The 20,263-nt window shown below is 32.9% G+C and overlaps 1 protein-coding gene across 4 annotated transcripts; it reads right to left on the bottom strand.

Moving 5' to 3' along the window:
• Positions 1–439: 439 nt before the first annotated feature.
• On the bottom strand, positions 440–19,546 carry LOC139529730 (brevican core protein-like). 4 transcript variants are annotated; one of them, XM_071325596.1, is made up of 9 exons: positions 15,209–15,964; positions 14,303–14,426; positions 13,920–13,987; positions 12,027–12,155; positions 9,938–10,102; positions 7,793–7,881; positions 6,837–6,948; positions 1,173–1,413; positions 440–565 (listed from the first exon to the last, which is right to left on the bottom strand). In XM_071325596.1, exons 3-9 carry the CDS (start codon positions 13,981–13,983, stop codon positions 556–558), a joined length of 810 nt encoding a protein of 269 aa, XP_071181697.1. In that variant the 5' UTR covers positions 13,984–13,987; positions 14,303–14,426; positions 15,209–15,964; the 3' UTR covers positions 440–555. The 4 variants fall into 4 exon arrangements, with proteins under 4 accessions (XP_071181697.1, XP_071181695.1, XP_071181696.1 ...); XM_071325594.1 differs by lacking the exons at positions 14,303–14,426; positions 15,209–15,964 and adding an exon at positions 19,450–19,546; XM_071325595.1 differs by lacking the exon at positions 14,303–14,426 and having other exon boundaries at positions 15,209–15,963.
• Between the last annotated feature and the right edge of the window lie 717 nt (positions 19,547–20,263).

Raw genomic sequence — 20,263 nt, 5'->3', positions numbered from 1 at the left:
TATAGGACCGAAAACATCATGTGAAAAAAAAAAACTAACAAGAAAAGTAACGACCTGATTGATTTACCAAACAACGAAACAAATCCAAGAAATGTTATAAAGCAATTAACGACAACCATTGATTTGAAAGGCTACTGACTTGGTTCTTGCACACATAGAAAAGTAGCGGGTCAATGGTTTCACAGCACAACATACGAACAATAACTTATTACTTTATAATGGCCAGGTGATGACATAAAGTTTGATTCAGAAATTTGGATTATCTTTGCTTCTTCTCTTTAGCATATGTATGGTCATTGTTGTCTTGTTATATTTTCCCATACATACTAACATATTTAGTCATCCATGACTTTCAAATTTTACGGTTCTTCATGTATCGATATCGATAGAATTTATTATATAAATATCACCAAGAACTATAAACCAAAAAATGTTTTGTATTTAGTCTCTCAATATTTTATTAGAAATGCAATATATTCCATGTTTGGCTCCTAAGTTATTAAATAGCATGTCTCCCTCAGATAATTCAAATCGCTCTCACAAAACTGGCAATAATCAGGTCAATCTATAAAATGAAGAATATTAAATATTATATATAATGTTTGAATTTAGTTTTAGGTAGCAAACCATTTTTGGATAAGTTAACCTGTTGATGTTAGCAATACCTCACCGTTGATATCTCTTTTTGACATATATGAAAAAATAAATGGAGCCTTATAACGATGTATCGTCCGGTCAATTCGGCCAGGAACATATAAGACACACAAATAGATATAAGGAAATCTGGTATGGGTGCCCATGAGACAAATCTCAATCCAAGTCACAATTTGTTAAAGTACACCATTATTGGTTACCGTTCAAACTACGGTTGTTTACATTTATAACAATTGAAAATTAGAGCATTTAAAGAAAATAAAATACCTCGTTAATACGGGTTTTGAATATTTAATTGTTTCATTTTTTAATGAAAAGAGACTTATCCAGATATGCTTTTAATACAGTTTAAAAAAAACCAAAAAAACACACGAATTGCGAGAATTTAACTTAACTCTTTGTATACCTTGTCTTATGGAATAATGCCCGAATCTTTTTTCGTTCCTATCGCATTATCATTCATAGATATGAAACAATTATGTTTTTAACAACTTAAATGTTGGTGCAACGCTACTTACTTAGTTTTGCAGATATATTTCCCATAAAATGAGCACCTTTCGTCCTGCCATTTATTAGAATATCTATGGTCTAGCGCAACACACTTAACGTTGTGGCCTTGCTCACCTCGGCTATCTAGTTTATCAGGTTGCAGCGGATATTGGGGATCTTGTGACCAATCACTGTAGTTAAAAGGTACACCAGAATCCCACTTATATGACTGGTCATTGTCATCATACATTAGCCCAATCCAGTATACAACTTGAAATAAAAGTTCCAATATGATAAATACATATGGTGGGTTAAATTGTAAAACAAAACCAAGCATCAGAGCTACAAATTGCATGCATTTCTTTTGAAAAATTAATAGTATGATTTAATTAAGAGCACAGTTACGATATGCATTCAATTTCAACGATTTCTAATTTACACCATGCAATTCGAATTCTCGTTAATTTACTCAATGACAATGTATATCTACAGACATAAAATGTTTTTTTTATGATAACACACACATATCATTATCATTTATAATTGAATGTTTATGATATTCTGTATGGTAATATACATACATATATGGATCTATTTATATGGATTCACGCATTTTCATATCATACACAAAAGGTGTGACAACAACTAGTACACCTTAGTGTAAGAAGATTTAAACAAGAGGCTCTCAAGAGCCTGAATCGCTCACCCTAATTTTTTTGGTTAAATCTCTCAGCAACGATTATTTGGCTTTTCAATTTATTTAAATGTTCTTTGAATTGTCCTATTTTCTTCAAAAGCAAAAAAAAAATCATTTTCTCCTATGTTCTATTTTAGCCATAGGAGCTATGTTTCTTGACATACAAGGAAATGAAATATAAAATTTATACTAGATACTCTGAAACTCATTTAGCCTAAGTTTGGCTGAAATTGATACAGCAGTTTCAACGGAGAAGATTTTTTAAAGTAAGTCAACATGATGAACAAATTGTGAAAAAAAGTCTTTAAAGGGTAATAACTCCTTAAGGGGTCAATTGACAATTTTGGTCAAATTGACTTATTTGTAGATCTTACTTTGCTTAACATTTTTGCTATTAACAGTTTATCTGTATCTATAATAATATTCAAGATAATAACCAAAAACTGCAAAATTTCTTTAAAATCATCAATTCAGGGGCATTATACCAGAAAAACCAGTAACCCAATTCGGCTGAAAATTTCAGGACAGGTAGACCTTGACCTAATAAATACTTTAACTTCTTGTCTTATTTGCTCTAAATGCTGGAGTTTTTGAGATATAAGCCAAAAACTGCATTTTACCCTGTGTTCTATTTTTAGCCATGACGGCCATGTTTTTTGACGAAATAAAAAATAAAGCACAAACTTTATTTAATACACCCTACTGATCATTCAGTTGAAGTTTGGTTGAGCAGTTTTAGAGGAGAAGATTTTTTAAAGTTAGCAAATATGATGAACAAATTGTGAAAAATTGTCATTAAAGAACAATAACCCCTTAAGGGGTCAATTGATAATTTTGGTCATATTAACTTATTTGTAGATCTTACTTTGCTGATCATTTTTGCTGTTTACAGTGTATCTGTATCTATAATAATATTGAAGATAATGACCAAATACTGCAAAATTTCCTTAAAATTGCCAATTAAGTGGCAGCAACCCAACAATGGGTTGTTTGATTCATCTGAAAATTTCAGGGCTGATAGATATTACCCTAATGAACATTTTTACCCCATGTCAGATTTGCTCTAAATGCTTTCGTTTTTGAGATATAAGCCAAAAACTGCATTTGACCCCTATGTTCTATTTTAAGTAACGGCGGCCATGTTTTTTGACGCATCAAAAATCGAAGCACACACTTTGTGCAGGATAATCTAAGAAACAATCATGCTAAGTTTCATCCAAATCCATTCAGTAGTTTCAGAGGAGAAGATTTTTTAAAGTTAGCAAATATGGTGAACAAATTGTGAAAAATTATCATTAAAGGACAATAACCCCTTAAGGGGTCAATTGACAATTTTGGTCATTTAACTTATTTGTAGATCTTACTTTGCTGATCATTTTTGCTGTTTACAGTTTATCTTTATCTATAATAATATTCAAGATAATGACCAAATACTGCAAACTTTCCTTAAAATTGCCAATTAAGTGGCAGCAACCCAACAATGGTTTGTTTGATTCATCTGAAAATGTCAGGGCTGATAGATCTTGACCTAATGAACATGTTTACCCCATGTCAGATTTGCTCTAAATGCTTTCGTTTTTGAGATATAAGCCAAAAACTGCATTTGACCCCTATGTTCTATTTTAAGTAACGGCGGCCATGTTTTTCGACGCATCAAAAATCGAAGCACACACTTTGTGCAGGATAATCTAAGAAACAATCATGCTAAGTTTCATCCAAATCCATTCAGTAGTTTCAGAGGAGAAGATTTTTTAAAGTTAGCAAATATGGTGAACAAATTGTGAAAAATTATCATTATAGATTGAAATAAACAATTAATTTCCCCATAGGCGACAATGGTAGCCTTTTTCGAGACACAGACTTTAGGAAGTTGATTTTTTTAACGAAACCTTGCTAGAATCAAAGAAAAGTTATTAGGACAGTATTTTTTGGTCCAAAAAATATAGGTTCGCGTTGCTTTTCTTAGCGTATTTTGTACTTATCTCCCATGCCTATCAATTTTGCCCTTAAAAATACGTGTCTTGTCCTAGCGTTGAAAAGTCATCTCAGTGCCTTTAGGGCTACGGAATAATTTTTATTTTGCCTTTTGTATAAAGCAGAGTGCACGAAGTCTCTAATAATAAAAAATAACGGGCGCACATATCGACCAATCAGGATTCGCCATACTCTAAATTCTGAATACCATGTTATGCTCATAAAATGGCTGCGCCCATAAAATCTAATGGTGTATTGTAACCTATACGGTATTTAATACTTTCTTGTATCGTGCAATTCATAGTGCGTTAGATGCACAAATATATATGCCACAAATAAATCATCTTCAAACCGTTCTGGCTTTACTCTCTGAATTTTCACAATTTTTTATCGGAGGTGACCCCAGTCGAAAAATGTGAAGAAATTTTTTTTGTTTTTTTGAGTAAATGCGGTACTGTTAAAAAGGGACTGAAGATAATGCCCACTTTCTCCAATGATTCTTTATATATCATCAAGTTCTGATTATATTGATACCAAAACCAATCCAATATATAACTACTACGGTGAATTTTGAACAACAGTTTTAAATGAAACCATTTTCGTATAAAAGTACATTTTTGAAACAGACTATAGCATTTCAAAATATGGAATATGTGTAAATATTTGTGTTTTGACATCGATAACTGTTTGTTAACTACAAGATGGCATGCTTATTCTTATTCTTTTAGTTTGTTATTCGTGTGAACATTTCAATGTTCGAAGGGGATCATTTCCGTACATTTTCGCTGAATTTGGTAATTTCGATAACAGCACTTGGGTCGAGATTGTTATGTTTAAAAATCGATTTATATTCACAAACTCTAGACGTGTACTTGCTCTATTCGAACAAATCAACAGAACTTCAGAAAATGACATATTCGTTCCACAGTAAGTCAAAAGTCGAGCCCACCCATGTTTCTAAGGTGAAACGCAATACAAATATGAAACAGACTATAGCTTAAAAACTAGATAATCAATATTTCATTTGTCACCAAAAAATACGGTTTCACATCAAATGTCAAGTAAAATGACTGTTTTTGACACTTTTTGAGCACTATGATAAAGAAATGTCGATGCTGTATAGATTGAAATAAACAATTAATTTCCCCATAGGCGACAATGGTAGCCTTTTTCGAGACACAGACTTTAGGAAGTTGATTTTTTTAACGAAACCTTGCTAGAATCAAAGAAAAGTTATTAGGACAGTATTTTTTGGTCCAAAAAATATAGGTTCGCGTTGCTTTTCTTAGCGTATTTTGTACTTATCTCCCATGCCTATCAATTTTGCCCTTAAAAATACGTGTCTTGTCCTAGCGTTGAAAAGTCATCTCAGTGCCTTTAGGGCTACGGAATAATTTTTATTTTGCCTTTTGTATAAAGCAGAGTGCACGAAGTCTCTAATAATAAAAAATAACGGGCGCACATATCGACCAATCAGGATTCGCCATACTCTAAATTCTGAATACCATGTTATGCTCATAAAATGGCTGCGCCCATAAAATCTAATGGTGTATTGTAACCTAAAGGACAATAACCCCTTAAGGGGTCAATTGACAATTTTGGTCATTTAACTTATTTGTAGATCTTACTTTGCTGATCATTTTTGCTGTTTACAGTTTATCTTTATCTATAATAATATTCAAGATAATGACCAAATACTGCAAAATTTCCTTAAAATTGCCAATTAAGTGGCAGCAACCCAACAATGGTTTGTTTGATTCATCTGAAATGTCAGGGCTGATAGATCTTGACCTAATGAACATGTTTACCCCTTGTCAGATTTGCTCTAAATGCTTTCGTTTTTGAGATATAAGCCAAAAACTGCATTTGACCCCTATGTTCTATTTTTAAGTAACGGTGGCCATGTTTTTTGACGGATTAAAAATCGAAGCACACACTGTGTGCAGGATAATCTAAGGAACAATCATGCTAAGTTTCATTCAAATCCATTCAGTAGTTTCAGAGGAGAAGATGTTTGAAAAATTGTTAACGACGACAGACGACGACGACGACGACGACGGACGCCAAGTGATGAGAAAAGCTCACATGGCCTTTTAGGCCAGGTGAGCTAGAAATCATAAAAGGAAAATCCTTAGGCTATTTCCCAAATCAAAAGCTCATACACATTTGAATGAATTGATAAAAACTGTCATATTTCAGACTTTTACATTATATTGACAACGATACGTGAACAAAATAATCAGACACATTACCTAACACTTATTATGTTTTTCTCTGGCATTGGGGTATCTTTCGTCCCTTTTTTATGTAATTTGCGTATATAGAAGGTGTGGTCAGTTTTACCGGAACTTAATGTGTTTGATTTTCCGGAAGTGGCATATCAGTATTAATCTGCAATTTGTGCAATATTTAAAGAAGAAAATATAGAGTGAGCCATACATCGTATTTTTGTTATTAATGATATGCAATACAATATTAGATAATAATGAGTTTAAACACGTTAAAGGTTAGATTATTTCAATATGAGAACAAATGATGTTCTAAGCAACGTCCCAGATCTTGACCGCAGAGATAGAGTCTATAGTAGTACATGTAACTGTGATGAAACATTTTGCTGATTTGTTTCAATATATACTAAATAACTCCTTAAGTGTGTTTATTATTTGTATTCATTTGCATGTTGTAATTATATTTAGGACTATTTAATTTTGTGCAGTTAAGTTTCTGTGAAAAGTAAAATCACAAAAATACTGAACTTAGAGGAAAATCAATTCGGATAGTCCATAATCACATGACAAAATCAATTAACAATACGCATCAAAAACGAATGGACAAGAACTGTGATGAAATATCATTTTACTTGTGTTTGTACGTCATTACAAGATACATTTTCTAATGTATGAGTAAAAGTGGTGGTACAGCTAGCTAAACCTCTCATTTGTTTGACCGTCTCATGACATTACATTATATTGACAACGATACGTGAACAAAATAATCAGACACATTAGCTAACACTTATTACGTCTTTTCAAGGCATTGGGCAGATCTATTAGTGTAGCTACAACTAATATAAAATCGTTTTCGTCTTCACTTTCAATACTGGTCAAATGTCCACCGTTAGACCTGCACTTATCCTACAACAATAAAACAACTATGGTTTTCATTCTGTACACAAGATAATCGTCAGTGAATCGGATTTGTTGAAAATAAAGTACGAAGAGTACATTAGTAAGTCATATCCAACTAAATAAACATCACGTGACTTTGGTGCTGATTAACCTGACCCGTTTTTATCTTTTTTAAATGTTGGTGCTGACAGTTTTATTTTTGTTTGAATATCTCTCTGGAGATTCGCTAAAAAACGTTTATTGTGCTCCTTATTCCCCCGTTGACTCAATTTTAAATCTACCGACACCATATCTAATTATTCTTTAAATTCACAAATTCCGTAAGTAATACTTAACAACTCGATTCAGAATATTAAAACACATATCTGGCGGAAAATTTTACTTAAAACATTTTAGTGTTATTGCAAATACGTCCATCATCGATTTAAAAAGGGGATTTTGCGAGATTTTAGAAATGGCAGATGTGTTTTAAAATGTCGCATTAATTTTCATCATCGTTTATTTTTCGTGTAGAATCTGTGTTGTTTCTGTTATATTCCTCAATGATATTTGGTTGATTTCAAAATATCTTAATGAAAACTAATTTAGTGTGAAACAAATAACAAGGGAACATTCATTTTGAGAGATATCCAGATATACTGTTTCCAGAAACGAGTTATCATTGAAATCACGGAGCGTAATTTTCCTGCTAGATTTTAATTTTCCAGCCTTATAATTTTACTGATAATGCAAATTCATAAATTTATTGCTATTGTATTAATTATAATTAATAAAGAATTAAGTAATAGAAAATTAAAACATGTAATGGTTAAAACGATCAAATAGTATTTCAATATATTAAATTGCTTACATGCGCAACATATCGAGAAACCTCTGAACAATCGAACGTGTACTTATACCCACGAAAGTAGGCCACCGTGTCAGGACATGCCCTTTTTACTAAAAGTATAAAGATATCAAAATTATTATTTCCTGTCTTTATGTTCAGACACAATGACTGTGGTTTTTAAAAGACAATAACAATCAAAACCAAGGAGTATACCAAGACTCACAAAACCAAAAGACATTTACACCAACAGTTACAAATAATAAATAAAAAACAACACGAAATCCAATAAAACCGGGTATGATATCAGATGTTCCGGAAGTGCAACTATTTCCTGCACCGTATATGTCACCCGTCGTGTTATTTCTTCGTTCACTTCGGTAATGATGGAAGGGTATTATGAGGAAGGATTTCATATATGACCCACTTTTGTCATAATGGCTAATCAGCTCATGATGGCGACCGTAAAATGTCTTGCGTGATGACCTTAATTTGATTGATGCATAGCCCTTTTGAGAAAGCAGTATTCCTCGTTCAACAAAATGAACGTACTTTGAGCAAGCTCTATAGTGACGTTTTAATTGAGACACATATACTCCATATGCTGGTGCCGCTTGGATGTTGCTACACAAAAATGGAAAGATGACTATAGGAAAATTAAAATCATCGCGTTTGTCGTAAATTTTGGTATTTTACCTACCATCAATAGTCATTTGAGAAAAAGGTCTAAATATGAAGCAGATTTATCTGTGTCGGTAGTATCTTTAATATCAAGTTAACTGATATATATTAAATGTAAGTGATCACTGAATCTATTATTATTTAGAAAAGTGCATCATCAATATACCGAAAGGTGAAATTAAAAGACTAGGCAAATTTCTTTTCTCCTTTCTGTAAAAGCTCTTTGATAAATTCTGAATACAAAAACAAATCTGAAAGTAGAAGAGCGCCATTGGTATCCATTGGGATTCCAATAGTCTGTTGGAAGACCACCCCTACATATTCAACAAAAATGTTGTCTAACAAAAAGTCCAACGTGGCAGTGATATCCTCTTTGGTGTATTTTTTGCTTGACTCTGTATGATTTTCCGCAAAGTAATCTGAATTCCTGCCTATAACTAGATATTAAAACGTCTAGTGCCTTTTTTGTTAAAGGAACATAAGCTGACGAGGTCTTTCAGTCGACCTTTAAGTTTAGTATCTGGAATATTGGTATAAAGAGTAGAATTTTAATGTTGGTACAATGTTTTAATGATTGAGATTGTAAATTCACCAATAACTATTTTGAATTTGTTAAATATCCACATCTGATTAACACCACGTCTTGAATATGCCGTTTCGGAATACTTGTAAAATTTATGTTTTGCGTATTATTCCGAAGTAAAATCATTATTTCGTACAAATTTCTTGATGTCATCAATGATGATCCTTTGTACTATATGCTCTTCAACTTTGTTAGTTTTTTTCTGGCTTTCGAACTTTTGTTATCAGAGCGTGACTGGTTAGTCTTGTGTGGGAAACGGGCGTCTGGCGCGTTAAATTCTAAACCTGGCACCATTTGTTAGCTATTATTCGTGTGTTCGGGCTCCATTCTTATGTTACAAGTTCATAAACTCATGATAAATGCCAATATTTGAAGCTTTGTATTTGCATCAGACGCTCGATTAAAAAGGTTAAAAAGGCCAGATAAAGTACAGCAGCGCTGACGTGTCTTTCTGGTTCATCTCATTTATTATCCGAATATCTTCCCACTTAATTGTCAAAATGATCTCGTGTTTACGTCTTAATCAATAATCAATGTTACAAAACTAGTATATTGTTGATATAGATTATCCATGATACTTTCTATTTGCTACATATAACACAACAATCAAAGGAAACAGTAGTCCTTGAATATTCTGACGTGGGCTTAGGGACATAAGAGCTCGAATATTAGATGGGTAACTATAAAAATGGGGAAACGTACAAATGTACATAAATGCAAAGATAAACAAAATGAAAAAGGGCCGATTTACCTAGATCCAATGATGTCTGTCGGCAGAGAGGCCCAACGAAATAGTGCATCAATGGATGGAAAAATATCAACCTTTTGATATGGGACGAGTTCTGACGTCACACTGACACACCTCGTCTCGAACTTAGGAAATAGATGTTAGTAATTGTTCTTACCACATTGTAGAATATCCCAATGCCATACTGATGATTTACATGATAGAGATTCGTTTCCAGCAAGTACAAATCCTGCATCACATGCAAAATGTGCCGTTAAGCCATCATTACTTCTTGTTACTGTTACAGAACCATTTTTTAGACTGTCGATTGGAATACACTGAGCTGTTGTTTAAGAAAAAAAAAATCAACAAATACAAAATAGATGAATGATGGTAAATGTTTCTTTCTTCCTTCGTTGGTCTTGTTTTCAAATGTCAAAAGCTAAACTGGGGGAGGCATATCGATATATGGGCTGTATCGTATAAAAATCAATTTAGTGCATTAGAAATTTATTTAATATGTTATTTTTCTCGGACTAACAAATATCTACAAGTCTGCAACTGCTAGAAAATTGATAAGTTATCAATGGTACAAAACAGACAAGCTTTTGTATTTGAGTTTTCTTAAATGAATCAATGTATAAAGCCGTGTTCACATTGACCTATACTTGGTGGTGTTGTGTTAGTATAACTCACACGAAAACTAAACAAAAGTACGCTTCCATTGATAACAATGTTAACATATAGTTTAACTCATGTTTTGTCTACATGCAGTCGATAATAAAGGTAGAGGTTGTGTGGGTTAAGTGTACACACAACTCAACATTCAGAACATTTCCTTTTCTTCATCTGTAAGCACGCTGATGTAAAATACGTTTTCTGATACGTAATCAAGACATATTTAATATCTTAAAACTCCTGCAAATTATCAAAATGGTTTTTATAAAGGAGCAACCTCTTAACTTCAAAAAATGAAGAGGTTGGAAGTTGGGTTATTGTCAGAATTCTTTTCGAACAAGTTGTATAGATGTGAGCAAATCTTATGTACAGGTAATTAAACAAGTTGTGGAGATGTGAACAAATCTTATGTACAGGTAATTAAACAAGGTGTAAAGATGTGAACACATCTGATGTACAGGTAATTAAACAAGGTGTATAGATGTGAACAAATCTTGTGTACAGGTATTTAAACAAAGCTAAGTGTATAGATGTGAACAAATATAACGTGAATAGTACATTAAACTAATTGTATAAATGTAAACATGTTTACTATACATAGCGTTTGGTGTGAGCATGGTCTAACACATCTACATGTATATGTTCAGTAGATTGATTTGTAGCAGCTCGTATTGTATTGTATAGACAAACGTCGAGTCTTGAGTAAAAATTCTAATTCTGGTATCAATGATGAATTCAAACGCATGAGGGCATAAGATAACGTGTCGATCCTTTGATGAATTTTAATCTAAGCAATTCAAATATGTAATAAAGAAATCAGTGGTGGATCCAAAAATTTTCATAAATGGGGGCCCACTGACTGACCTAAGAGGGGACCAGCTCTAGTCACGCTTCAATGAATCCCTATATAAGCAACCAATTTTTTTCCCCAAAAGGCGGGGGCACGGGCCCCCTTAATCCGCCTCTGAAAATACCTGTATGTGATACTTTCAGAGATATAAGGGGTCAACACTTCAAACAGTTTTGGAGATTTCTATCCTTTTGATAGACACACCGATTTTTTTTTATTATTTCAATAGATAAACAAAAGGCCCATATTAAATGAACCAAAATACAAATCTGTTTTACATAAAAATGCTCTTAATATTTACAACAGTCTTGTGAACCAATTTACTTTTAACAAAGTTTCAGGATTTAAGAAAGACACCTGTAAATTTGCAGAAGGAAATGTTTGTTATCACCTTGCAGGGATTTGAAGTCATGCTATTTTTGATATCGAGACAACACCGAATGCACTGTGTCCACTGTTCTATACAACTCGCTCACCTAGACTGAATGAAATAATTCACTTTTCGAGGGGCCTTGTTCCTTTCGTCATCATTTAAATCTGGAGTTGTTAGATATATAATACAGATATATTGCATCTTTATAGAATTAGTAAAATTAATACACTCGACGGAACATTGAAGTAGGACAAAATATTTTTCTGCTTATTATAGCTAAGTTCACCTTTTAAATGATCTAGCTTATATTTACGCAATAAAATGCAAAAAAGTATGTAAGTTCACGAAGACTGGTTGTATACTTACATACGCAACATGGCTTTCTGTTACAGCATTTGCCTGACTCTTTCCATCCTGAACCAAAACTACTCTCACAAGTGGAATCTTTTGTTTGGCCGCATCTGCCCTGTGAGGCTATACATTGACGAGTAAGCTCTAAAAATTTAAGATCTTTTGTTTTAAAATTTCTCTACATCTGCATCTTTGGAAATTTGAACAGTAATTAATGTGTTATTAAAAGATTAGGTTAAATGTGGCAAGGATAACGGGAATACAATTGTTTCTAAATTGATACTTAAATTAAACTTTATCTTTTTCAATCAAAAGAGATGAAGAAAATTGATTAACTATTTCATTCAAATTTGATAGTGTAAATTCATTATATTCTTTAAATAAATCAAAATGATATAACTCCATTACAAGCATTTAAATGAAAATTATTTGAAATATATTTAGTCTGACAAATATTCGACTGCAATTCTTTGCATTAATTATTTTTAAAAGAGGGGCGAAAGATACCAAAGGGACAGTCCAATTCCTAGATCAAAATTAAAATGATAACGGCATTGAAAATGAACTTAAACATTATGGTTTGCTTTCGTGTGATATATTTACCACATACATATCGTGAATTCAACACAATCAACAATGCACTTGAGCATCGGGTTACATTCATTAGGATCACGTAGTTTTAAGCAGGAACAGCCTTATTTTCGAAAGCACCCGGTAGAAAGCTATTAAACCAATAGTTCCAAATGGTACAGTTGAAATCATCCCTTCGTAAATTTTACGGACGCCATCACGAGTTGGTTGACCGTTATGGACTAACCGTTTCACAAATGATATCGGATATGTTTCTAACGTCGTAACTAGAATCCCCTATAGCTAATATGACCTACAGAATCATAAAAAAGGAGATGTGGTATGATTGCCAATGAGACAACTGTCCACAAGAGACCAAAATGACACAGACATTAACAACTATCTTAAGGTCACTGTACGGCCGTCAACAATGAGCAAAGGCTATACCGCATATTCAGCGATAAAAGGTTTCCGATATGACAATGTAAAGCAATTTAAACGTGAAAACTAACAGCTATATTTATATAAAAAATGAACAAAAAGCAATTATGTTACATATAAACAAACGACAACCACTGAATTACTGGCTCCAGACTTTGGACAGGCATATACATAAATAATGTAGATGGACTAAAACATGTTAGCTGGATCCAAATTCCCCTTGACATGGGACAGTTGTATACCAGTAAAACATTAAAACGAAATCAGTGGGAAAAGGTTTAACTCATCAGATTGACAAAAATACAAGTGGACGTTGCCGGGTACTTGTACATCTGGACAACAAAAATACACTAGGAACAGATCTGAGAGTTCTTGCAGTTATCTGACAGCTAGTTCGAAGCCACTAACAACTAATAAAAAAAAGCATGCATCTTAGACTAATCAGACTATTTATCGGATTTGTTTTAACATGAACAACACGACGGCAGACACATGTGGAGCAAGATCTTCTTTCCCTTCTGGAGCACCTGAGATCACCCCTTGTTTTTGGTGTGGTTCGTGGTACTAATTCTTTAGTTTTTTATGTTGTGGTATGTGTACTATTGTCTGTCTGTTTTTCTTGTTCATTTTTGCCATGGCGTTGTCAGATTATTTCCGATTTATTAGTTTGACTGTCCCTCTGGTATCTTTTGTTCCTCTTTTAAAGCTTTGGCCGTTTTTTTCTATCCATTAAAAATCTAAATATCATTTTGTTATTTATATTTACAGTGATCCCTTTTGACAGTTTATTCATTCATATAAATAAAGGCAACAGTAGTATACCGCTGTTTGAAAGTCATAAATCGATTGATCCGGGTTACAAACTAAACCTGACTGGCTATATAAAATGTCGCTTACTTCCTGCATCCGCCTCATGGTATATGATGAGCGCAATCAGAGTGGCGTACAAACAGTTAAACATGGTCCTGGAACATTTACATATTTTATTTAACGTGTAGAATATTTATTTTATAAATATGGCATACAGTATAATATTTACAGTATTAATATGGAATACAGTATAATATTTACATTATTCATATAACATGATTTAGAACATCTACATTTATACATGTAATTAATTGATTAAACAATTTTCGTTTGTAGCACTTAAGTAAATATGTCTAGTACGAACATACAAGGAATAAGCTATTGATTAATTATTTGTCGTTTGTATTATGTGGTAACTATTTGTAGCATAATGCTCAAAAAGATCGTATAATTGAAGCTCTTATATTTACCTGCCCGGTCTGTAAAGTTTAAGAAAATATACTTTCTGGATGCTATCAAATCTGTGTTTCTATTTCATTGTTTATCACTGACAACATATTCACAAATATCTCGAAACAAATATAGTTCTCTTTTCTGATATTTAAAAAAAATAAATATAAATCATAATACGAACCAGTATAAAAATATGACTCAATGTGTTATACTCAATACCTTCAAGGTTATATATATTTTAAAGACAAAACACACTCTGATTAGAATTTATATATTGTTTCTCGAATTCAAACCAAATAAAGGATGTTGCAAACCAAGTTTACAGTAATTTACAGATGTTTTAATCTGGTAAATGTATATATGAAAAGACATACTATCAAACATAATTGCAAGAATCGCTTAGGTGCGAAATAGTGGCGGCTGGGTCCGTCGTTGTTTACTAAGAAGCACGTTCTCGGTGCATTGTGGAATTCGGCATTACCCAGATATATGTTTTGCACTTTGAATTTTGGACGTACCGTGTAACTATGATCAAATCGATAGTGAATAAGACTGGTTACACACGTTCATCATAGAATTAAGTTATTCATATTTCAACATTCGACCCTTAGAAATTTTATATATTTGACAAAACTATGATTAGAACCCCGCCATCCTGGTCAATATTTCAAACGTGAATAATCAGTATGAAAAGGCAATAGCAATCAAAACCAAGGAGTAAACAAAGACTCACAAAGTTCTAGTATTAGTTATGAAGAAGGTTAATGTTAGTAACGTTTTTATATAAAAAAAAAATGACCAAGCTTTCACTGTGTAAATTAATGTTGTAAGTGTATGTATATGACTTTAAAACAACAACTAGATTTTACCCGATATGATACAGTATGCAACGTCTATATATTAGAAAGTATATGTACACTTACCACGATGTATGAAAGCACACCTTTGGCTATGAAAATGATGTGGCGTCTCAGATTTTAGATCTTATTCAAATGATATATGAAGGCACATGGTTTGTAACAACGATTTGTAACATATGTTGTTTTGCGTAATTTGTTCATATTCATATGATTTACGAGTTTCTTAATGAGAATATCAACAGGTTGACAGGTGTAAAAATAACTTGAAAAATATCAAATAAAAGTACAGAATTTCAAAGTAAATTTAAAAAAAAGGGAAGTGATCAGTAAAAACCGACTATACCTATGCCCTACTATATAATCGAACGCATCGAATGAAAGGTATGCAAGTGAAATTTTGCTATAAAAGAGGGACGAAAGATACCAAAGGGACAGTCAAACTCATCAATCTAAAACAAACTGACAACGCCATGGCTAAAAATGAAAAGGGCAAACATAGAAAACTAAAGAATAAACAACACGAACCCCACCAAAAAACTAGGGGTTATCTTAGGTGCTATCGAAGGGTAAGCAAATCCTGCTCCACATGTGACACCCGTCGTGTTGCTTATGTGATAACAAATCCGGTAAATAGTCTAATTCGGTGGGTCACATTCATGAAAGGGAAGGGGATTGTAGTTACGACGTGAGGAAAATATCCGATATCATTTGTGAAACGGTTATTCCATAACGGTCAACCAACTCGTGATGGCGTCCAAAAAATTTACGAAGGAATGATTTCAACTTCACCATTTGGAACTCTTGGTTTGATAGCTTCCTTGTGAGCAGAAACCCTCTATCAAGAAAATCATGATAGGAAATGCAAACACGGGAATATCGTATCAATTGGGAGATATATACCCCATATGCAGGTGCTGCTGAAATGTTTCTACTTAGAAATGGAAAGTTCACAATTGGAAAGCTGAAATCATCTCTTTTGTCGTAAAGATTTGTTTTCAGCTGACCCTCATTGTCAATTTCTAGATGTAAGTCAAGATATGAGGCCGACTTAACTGTATCTGTAGTATCCTTTATCTCTAGCTCGATTGTATAGATGCGTTCCAAATAGTCAACAAATTTTGAATTATTTAGTGAAAGAACATCATCTATGTAGCGAAAAGTATAGTTAAAGGATATTGCTTACTTCTTATCTGTCTTCCTAAGAAGTTCCTGCATAAAGTCAGCCTCATAATAATAAAGAAACAAATCGGCAAGTAGAGGGGCACATTTTGTTCCCATTGGAATGCCGACAGTCTGTTGAAAAACACGTCCTCCGAACGTAACAAATATGTTGTCAATCAAGAAATCAAGCATCATGATAATATCAGTTTCAGAGAATTGGTTGTTCGAATCAGAGTGATCCTTTACAAAGTAGGATTTATCCGTCCCTAAGACAAGATACTTGTATCTACGTTGGCCATTCTTTTTTTACGAAGCAAAGCAATACCAACTCTTTCAATTTGTCTTTTAGCTTGAAATGTGGAATACTAATGTAAATAGTAGAAAAGTCAAATGTTTTAATACTGTTACAAGATGAAAGAGAGTTAGATTGTATGTACTCTAAAAGATCTTTGGAATTTTTAAGTATCAATATCTGATTCACGTCCCCTCTAGAATAGGCAGTTTCACAAGAACTTTGAAGCCCGTCTTTGATTGCTGATAAAATAGATGTTAGTAATTTCGAAAGAGGTTTCATGGAGCACATGGAAGATCCAGCAATATACCGTTGTTTGTAAGGACACTTTTGTAGTTTAGGTATCCAATATAGTGATGGCAGATCCAGTTCTTCATCTTTGGTTGAAATTCCAAAGGAACACAGAACAGACCTATGATTATTCAGGATTTCCTCTTTGGTAAGTGTCGTGAGGGTATATATATGTTGAGTTTCCGAGTGAATTGTCAATACCTAATTCGTTTATCAAGCAGTTAATGTAATGAGTTTTACTCACAAAACGATGTTGTTTGGGGCTTTATCTGCGGGGACAACAACATATTTGTCATGGAGGTAGGATAGGTGTTTTGCAACAATTGGGTCGTTAAAGATTGACGTAGCATGAGCATTGATAGACACATACAGTTTCTGAATTCTGATTTGTATCAACGACCTCACTGCCTTAATCCATTCGGAAAGAGTGTCTACGTCTTCCTTCTCGCGCTTAGCCCATTGCCTGGCATAATCCTCAGCTGAATCCATCAAAATTTTAAAGTTGTATTTCCAATTGATGGATTTAGGCTCACGATATTTTAGACCTTTCGATAACACATTTCGTAGAGAAGTGTTATTAACAAGGTTGAGGTCACCGGTAATAACGTGGCCAGCAGGATTATATGTATATTGGGAACTAGCACAAGTGCAATCAGGAGGTTTAGACTTGAAGTCGTCAATATCGAGATCCTGCAAAACGTGTTTGTAATTGAAAATTTTAGTTGCAATAGGTTTGGTATAGGTATAAGAAATGATTGGTACATACTGGTCTTTGAAATAAGGAGGTATTTTCGATTGAACTACTCAGTAATTTATGATGAAGGATATTGCCGAAGTTGTCGCCATCGATACCTTTGTTGGCAAAGGAAATATTAAGGAAAGATCTTTTCTCTTTTTCATCTTTGCCAATGCGGACTGGCTTGAAAAGTCTGTGACTTGCAATATCCGAAATTATAGCTGTAATTTTGTATTGGTTTGAATGAGGGTTTGTAACAGTGGATTCCAAACAAAAATTGAACACTGTAAAGGATGTATTCTTCTGACGTTTCAGTCTCGTTGAGGAATCTCGTTCTATAATTATTTCTAAAATATGTGATACAAGTGGAAAATTTCAATTAATTTTAAAATGTTATAATCAAACTAAACTCTGTGAAAAATTGGGTATTTCCAATGACAGTTTTTGAGTAATCAATTTGTAAAATTTTATTTCCAATGAAGTCAGTCTTTTAGATTCTTTTTTGAGAAAATGGGTGAGGGATACAAAAAATGAATTTTCCAGAAACATGTACATCCCGCATCCCTTTTTCTTTTCAAATTTCTTAAATATGTATTTTTTCAACCATTTATAACAAAGAAGTTGAAAAAATATGGAATATGTACTTAAAACAGAGAAAAATCACGAAGGAGTAGGTCCGGTAAGGGCCGATTTTGGTCTCAAATTTCAGGTTCATCTAACGAAAGATTTTGAACAATTTTAAAACACTTAAGTGTCTAGTTCAACTGATTCGATTAGTTTATGTGAAAGATTTTAACTGATTTAGTCATTAAAACGCTCCGATTCAAGCCTAAATATTTAAAAACTTTTAAATTTGCCAAAAAATGTCACTTTTCAGATAGTTTTTGTCAAGATGAATGTGGCCGCAGCCGTGTTTATCCTCAACCTTTATATATGTTATGTTTTATCATCAAATACAACTTATATTTCAATATAATGAATGAACACGACTGAGTCCACTTTCATTTAAGACGGAAAACATCTAAAATTTAACTAAAATGCTGAAAATTGTGACGATTTCAGTGATTTAGCATGACTTAATGATGCTAGTACCCGATATACGTGCATTGTATTGTCAAAAATAGTCCTCATTTATGTAGCAGAAGTATTCTACTATCCAATAAATAGATAAAAGATTACATTCTCACAATTGTGTAAAACTGCTATATTTTGGGGCCAACAAGGGGTCTTACTGAACCTACTCCTTTCAAAATTTGACAACATGGTAAATTTGACACAAAAAAGGTTCAAAATATGATAAAACTTTCTTATATTAACACTTATCTATAGTTTTGTTTTAATTCAAATTTATTCAGATTGGTCCCCTTCATCCTTATTGAAAGGATGACAAAAAGATTAATTGTTGAATTGTGATTTTTTCCCTGATAATGGCTCAAAAAATAGGTACAAAATTGATGAAAAATAGGAAAATCATCAAAATTGGGTACTTTCAAAGGGCCATAGCAAAAGCAGAAGTGCACCACTATATGATTTTTTCTTTATCAATTATTGTTTTACAGTCATATAACTGTAAACGTGAATAATCAGTATGAAAAGACAATAACAATCAAAACCAAGGAGTAAACAAAGACTCACAAAGTCCTAGTATTAGTTATGAAAGAGGTTAATGTTAGTAACGTCTTAATATAAAAAAAAATGATCAAGCTTTCACTGTGTAAATTAATGTTGTAAGTGTATGTATATGACTTTAAAACAACAACTAGATTTTACCCGATATGATACAGTATGCAATGTCTATATATAAGAAAGTATATGAACACTTACCACGATGTATGCAAACAAACCTTTGGCTATGAAAATGATGTAGCTTCTCAGATTTTAGATCTTATTTAAATGATATATGGATGCACATGGTTTGTAACAACGATTTGTAACATATGTTGTTTTGCGTAATTTGTTCATATTCATATGATTTACGAGTTTCTTAATGAGAATGTCAACAGGTTGACACGTGTAAAAATAACTTGAAAAATATCAAATAAAAGTACAGAATTTAAAAGTAAATTAAATAAGGGAGAAGTCAGTAAAACCTGACTATACCTATGCCCTACTATATCAACGAACGCAACGAATGAAAGGTATGCAATATATGTTCCCAAATAAGGACACACATTTGGAAGATCTTTCAATATATTTTCCAAACTAGGGACACATATTTGCAAGATCTTTCAATATATCCCTTTTTTTGGGAAAATGTATTGAAAGATCTTGCAAATGTGTGTCCTTGTTTGGGAAAATATATTGCAAGACCTTGCAAATCTGTGTCCTTGTTTGGGCCTATATATCAGGGGTATTATAAACATGAACAAAATCTGAAACCAAAAAAAACAATACTTAAAACATATTTCGATTGTATTCTAATGAAATGCATGTCCTAGCTGCAGCCTAGTCAATTTATGGCTGCACATGCGTCCAGTCCGGTGATGTACATAAATTGAATTTGGAAATTTACCTCTTTATCATATCTATAAAATTAATCATGTCTATTATAACTACACTGAATTAGTATTGTTATTAGATTACACAGCAAACTGTTTCGACAATTTAACCACTTGTATTTGGCTTGGTCAAGAAAGAA

This window comes from Mytilus edulis, chromosome 7, assembly GCF_963676685.1.
Source record: "Mytilus edulis chromosome 7, xbMytEdul2.2, whole genome shotgun sequence".
Taxonomy (NCBI): domain Eukaryota; kingdom Metazoa; phylum Mollusca; class Bivalvia; order Mytilida; family Mytilidae; genus Mytilus; species Mytilus edulis.
This window is presented reverse-complemented; position numbering and strand designations above follow the sequence as displayed.